Here is a 5935-nt window from a genome sequence, read left to right as displayed (position 1 = left end):
CCATCGTTCTCAGTATAGTTAACTACATAAGTCTAAAAAAAAAAAAATTGCAAAAAAAAGGGTGTCCGGTAAAGTAACAAAGTTCCCTACTATTAATAATTAATATCTTCTCTAGACTCTAACAAGTTTAGTATGATTTAAAGTTTATAAGTTAACCTTGAAATATAATAATAATTTTAAGTTTTATGTTTAAACACTGCTAAGCTTCTTGGTAAATGTCCGTACAAATCAAAATACTAGGGCAATTGATGAATTATAAATATTATGACTAAAAAAATATTAAAATTAATATTATAAATTGTAACAATTATATATGATATATAACTTCTGGAAATGAACTGAAAGACTCTGCCATAACTTTGTCTTGTATAAAAATACCATTCAAATTATTTGTTTCATCTGTTGATATTTCTACTATACAATTAAATTTTTCATTTAATTTATTAACAACTTCAGCTAAGTCATTCTTTGAATAATGATTTCCTAAAAAATACACTGTAGTAAAAGCACTCAATAAAATTATTGTTTTTCTTACCGGCTGTCGTACGAATATTGGACAAATACTTTAACACTTTGTTTCATAATTTTGTTCTGAACCATTTTTTTGTTTGCCTTAAGGTCCATAAGTTGTAATACTATTGCCTTAGTGTCTGTTATATTTTTTTTTTGGTTTGGATGATGACTATATAAAGTTCTTGAAATTTCATGATTACGATTTTCATTAAATTTTGTAATTTCTAATAATTTCCCATTTTCAGATGCTTTTAAATAAATACTAGCTACACAGCCCCGAACCATTGTACTAAATCATTTAAATCCTAATTAAAAAAAATTAAATATGTATGTGTTTAACTTAGGTATGTATTATATATATATATATATATATGTGTGTTTAATAAATGTACTTACGATCTCACACGTTCATCAAGACTATTTTTTTTTTTGTTCCACCATGTATACATTAAAATTTAATATAATAATATTTTAATTCTTTTGATGCTATACTCATTCTGCCATTGGGGAATTTGGCATTAATTGAAGAAAGTGTCTTACAATATTTTGTAAAATAGTCTACAAAGTTAGTATCTTTGTAGACCGTGAAACAACTTTCAAATGCTTCGAATGAGCCAAATGTATCTCCCAGCTTCAATATTAGAATATTATTATATTATTATTTAACTTTAAATTTTAAAACACATAAAACACATCTCCATAGATTGGTATATTATAAAACTTAGACGATGAAGTGATGACAGATAAACTAAAATTATTTAATTAAATTAATATAAAGATAAACTTGTATTGGTTTCCTACAGTATGACCGGGAGCCCGGTGCTCTATGCTCGTCCTACATAATATAATATTATAATGTACAATTAATATAATACGCTGCTGTCTAAAATCTGCAAAAGTACAAAATTATATACTTCCTTCCCGTAGTTTTTTATTTTATTAATATTTTAGTTTCAATACAATATAATCAATATAACAACAGTCAACAGTGAATACCTACCAATAAGCCGACAGTTGGTAATTACGAAATAAATACTATGTAATATATATATATGTTTACATACGAATATGAAATACTTAATTTATACCTATAAATTGTATACATATTTGTAAAAATACCTATATTTACCATACGATATGATACATATAAACATAATATTATGTTATATTATAATTTATAGCAACTTGCTGATCCTGAACTGTACAAACTGCAGGTAACCCCCCAGTTAATATTATTTTACAATATCACTTATCAGAAATAGTATCCATTTTACGTCGACGAATTGATTTTTCGTGGTACCTACTGCGGTTACTGTACAATGTCAATAAGACGTTTTATGGATATTTTTTGTTTTCAGACTTAGTTTATAACTATGATGATTAAGATCGAATATTAGCATCTATAATTACGTCTGTAATAATATCATAGATAATATAAGAATTTGTACATTATCTATGGATAATATTATATATGTTTCAAATTTTAAATCTTTGACCAGTTGTCCACAAGACCACATTCCGCACGATAAATTTAAAAACACCGAGATCCAAATAAAAAAAAAGCGGAAAAAGTTAACCACTTTGCTGTACAGTAGATGTCGAGTGTACCTCGTCACTGAGTAAGTCACTGTAATGAAGGTATGTGTTAAATTTGAAACAAAAATAGTGTCCAATTTAAATAAATTATAAAATTATAAAAATCGTTCAAACGTAATCGTGAGCGTCAGGAAACTTATTTCCAAAATTATATAACCTTCTTATTATTTTTATAACGTCAGTGGTTTTTTTTTTTTGCGTCACTGTGCCTAATTACGATTAACGGCTAACCCATAATTCATAAATGAGTACGCTTAATAAAGCGTATTATGCATTCGAACGACAATAGTAAAAAACAATACTGTAGCGAATGATTTAAAAAATCATGTTATTTATTTTAGGTACAATATATATTATATAATATAATATATATGTGTACCATACACGGTGGTCGGTACGTCCCGCGTGTTACTATTACAACTTGGGCTTGTCGCCGTCCTTTGCCGGTGGCTTGCTGACAACGGCCAAATAACAGAACGCTCCACACTTTGGTACAGGTTGTGCGGCCAAAAAGGCTCCGCCGTCGGGCGATTGTCTGTACAGCATGGGTTTTTCCGTGTCTTCGCTGGACAGGTCACACTCCCAAGCGCCAGCGCCTTTTTTTCCGTCCTTGCCACTAGCACTGGGTGCGCTGCCCGTTAACAGGTACGTCAGACTGCTGAGCGGCAACGACGGTGGATACTGGTTGAAAGGTGCCTTGATCTCGCCCTCCTGGACGGCCGTTACCAGGTGGAACATGAAATCGTTACGTAGCTTCATCTCGGCGACCGTCTTATTGCTCGCCAACAGTTTGTGCACCCAACGGTTCACACTGTGTTTTTCTGCGACATGAAAACGATAATTATAAAGTGGCGGTAAATGGTTATATATTATTATACTGATATGCAAAATAAGTGGCGGCATCGTACAACCATATTATAGAGTAGGCATGGTTGTAATATATAGGTTATACTAGCTGACCCGGCCACGCGTTGCTGTGGCTAAAGTTTTTGTTATATTACATTATAGTAAACAATCTAAGAGGAACAATAAGAGAACATCAGTCACGGAGTCCACTATGCTTTTTCACACAGATGGTATTTGTAAAAAAAATATGGTGATCTCCTTATTTGATTTTCTACTACTATAACCCTTTAGTACAATGAAATTATTTACTAACAAAGACGAAAATGTTGATGTTGGTATACAAATTCACTGGATTGAGATTTGAAGGGGAAGTACGTTGAACACAATTAATTAATATATTCTTACACTTGATATTAAGCAGAAATTATAAATAAATAATAATTTAATCGTTTAAATATTAGAAAGAGGAACTGAAAAACATGTTATCATAGCAGATTGAAATAATAAGTGAAAAGTCAAAAATAATTTTCAATGGACGTTAAATAAAAATAATATAAAAATTTTTGTACAATTATTGAAAAAGTGTGGGGAGCTTTGTGCCATTTTCTCATTGGTATATTAATTAACAAAAGTTTGTGATATTACTTACATGTATAAATTGAAATTATTGTTCCTGTGCCCCTACTGTGGCTATGGTTATTACGTACCTATGAGAAAATATATTTTTTTTTTATTTGTAGTTTATTAATGGTTTTGGAAATCATAGAGCATAGTAAACTATTGAGTATGTCAAATGGTGCCCAATATTTTTGGTTGTTGGCTGATAATATTCATATCTACACGTATTATGGAGATAATTCTCGGAACAATTCATATCTACACGCCACCGACGATAAAACACATACAATAGAAAAAAGGTCAGGTTACAGATAGATATTATCGCGGTCGGCTACGGGAAAACCCGAAATACACCATGCAATTATAAAAATTTATTAAAAAGTTAATTAAAATATTTAATGTATTAAAAAATTTGAAATAAAAACTATCCTATCTTTTAAGTTGGACCAAATTACACGCGGTGTAAAAAATTTCATCAAAATCGGTTAAGTGGTTTAGGAGTCCATTGAGGACAAACATTGTGACACGAGATTTATATATATTAAGATAAGTTATAACGTGACGATGAATACTGAATAGAAAACGCCCATAATATATAAAAATAATGAATGTATTATATTTCTAGGGAGGGGGGGAGTAGTCTGAATTTGTGTTCCGAGTGGTAAAACGTTAAATGTGTAGTTATAATTATAATTTATTACCCTGTGCTGTTTTCAAGTTTTGCATAGAAGTCTTCAAAAGAAACAAATTATAGTTCATGTCGTAGTTGAGTTCGGCTGAGTCTCCAACTTTCTTCGCCATTTTATATAATTTTATTTTGAAAAGTTTTGAAAGATATGTACGCTTTTTAAAAATTGGCCTTGAGTGAATTGTTTTTAAAAATGTCTTCTCTATTAGAATGCTGTCAAACTAAACTGTTATTGTTATACGATGTTACCTAGAAATTACAATATTATTGTTGCGAGTTATATATAAAAAAATAGGCAAGTTTGTTTGTTTATTACGATATTAGAAAAATAGAAATGATTTTTGAAGTCTTTAAGTGTTCTATTGACTACTGATGTAATAATTGTAATATTTTTACAATAGGTACGTATCATACATTAATATATTATTATAACTTTTTAAAATTATTCTTATTCGTGTCTATATTACAAATATGAAAAAAAAATTATCAAAATAAATGAAGAATTGTCTACTTTAAACCAAAGATCCGCGGGAGACCACCCAACGGGGAAAATGGAATTCTTTCATTGGCCGTTTCCTTACGCAAGTTCAAATATTATACCTAGTCGGAATAAGATCGCTACACGGGTCTCTGTTTTATAGTTAAGGACTAGCTCTCCCAGCGTCAATGGGGGAGACCCCCAGACCCCCCAAGTTGGCGAGGAGTGTTGTCGATTTCGGAAGCTGCAGTGGTCTTGTGGTCCGGTCGTCGTCTTGAGGTAGACGGTGTATGGGTTATACGGAGATCTGGTGATGAGGCTTTCAATGTTGAAATTGTGGTAAGAATTTTTAATAAGAACAGTGGATAAGTGATAAAGATAGTGGATTTGTGATAATGATTTTAGATTAGTGATAAGGATAGTACATTCGTGATAAGGATAGTGGATTAGCTAACCGGTGGATTAGTTAACCGGATGGCTGTCAAAGTATTTTACTGCCGTCGAAACTAATCATTTAGCCACCGCGATTTTTTCGTGGTCTAGCAGGTCAGTCACCTCAGTTATCCGAGTAGGCAATCCGACTTCGTCGGATAGCGGACAATGTACGACGAAGGCCGGTCACGTCATCAGGTATGCGACCCGACTGCGTCGAATCGTGGACAGCGCTCTTTACTGTAACCGAAAACGCAAATTAAAAAAAAATTACGTGAAAAAAATGTACAAACATTTCAGACGTCTATGCAAATCATATAGCCGCCGTCTTCTTTTTGGTGTCTAGCAGGAACGGTCGGAAGCTGCAGTGGTCTTTTGGTCTGGTCGTCGGTCTGAAGCCGGTCGGTGTGTGATAAGGAGGTCTGATGATAAGGTAAGGACCATCGCGATTCGACGTGGTAAGCAATATAACGTTCGCCGACAACGTTGTTTAGTGCCGCCGAAAAAAAAATCAAGAAGATCTGATAAGTAGTTCCAGAGTTCAGCCTTTCGGGAGATTTTCATTTCACATTTATAGGCATAGGTAGTTAGATAATATGATAGTTTGTGATTTTTTTTTTAATTTAATGTATTTTTCATTGCAATTTTGACATAATATATTATATTTTAACGAAATTATACCCAGTCTTTAATAATAAATAAACACTAATTTTACATAATTTACATAAAAGTGATTAGAAACACTTACCAGTGGATAGTTTTAA

At 31.9% G+C, this 5935-nt stretch overlaps 1 protein-coding gene across 1 annotated transcript; it reads right to left on the bottom strand.

Annotated features, from left to right (window-relative positions):
* Positions 1 to 2424: 2424 nt before the first annotated feature.
* On the bottom strand, positions 2425 to 4523 carry LOC100571662. The gene is made up of 2 exons (XM_003240449.4): positions 4275 to 4523; positions 2425 to 2930 (listed from the first exon to the last, which is right to left on the bottom strand). Exons 1-2 carry the CDS (start codon positions 4372 to 4374, stop codon positions 2524 to 2526), a joined length of 507 nt encoding a protein of 168 aa, XP_003240497.1. The 5' UTR covers positions 4375 to 4523; the 3' UTR covers positions 2425 to 2523.
* Positions 4524 to 5935: the final 1412 nt, after the last annotated feature.

This window comes from Acyrthosiphon pisum, chromosome X (genome assembly GCF_005508785.2).
Source record: "Acyrthosiphon pisum isolate AL4f chromosome X, pea_aphid_22Mar2018_4r6ur, whole genome shotgun sequence".
NCBI classification, from domain to species: Eukaryota; Metazoa; Arthropoda; class Insecta; order Hemiptera; family Aphididae; genus Acyrthosiphon; species Acyrthosiphon pisum.
This window is presented reverse-complemented; position numbering and strand designations above follow the sequence as displayed.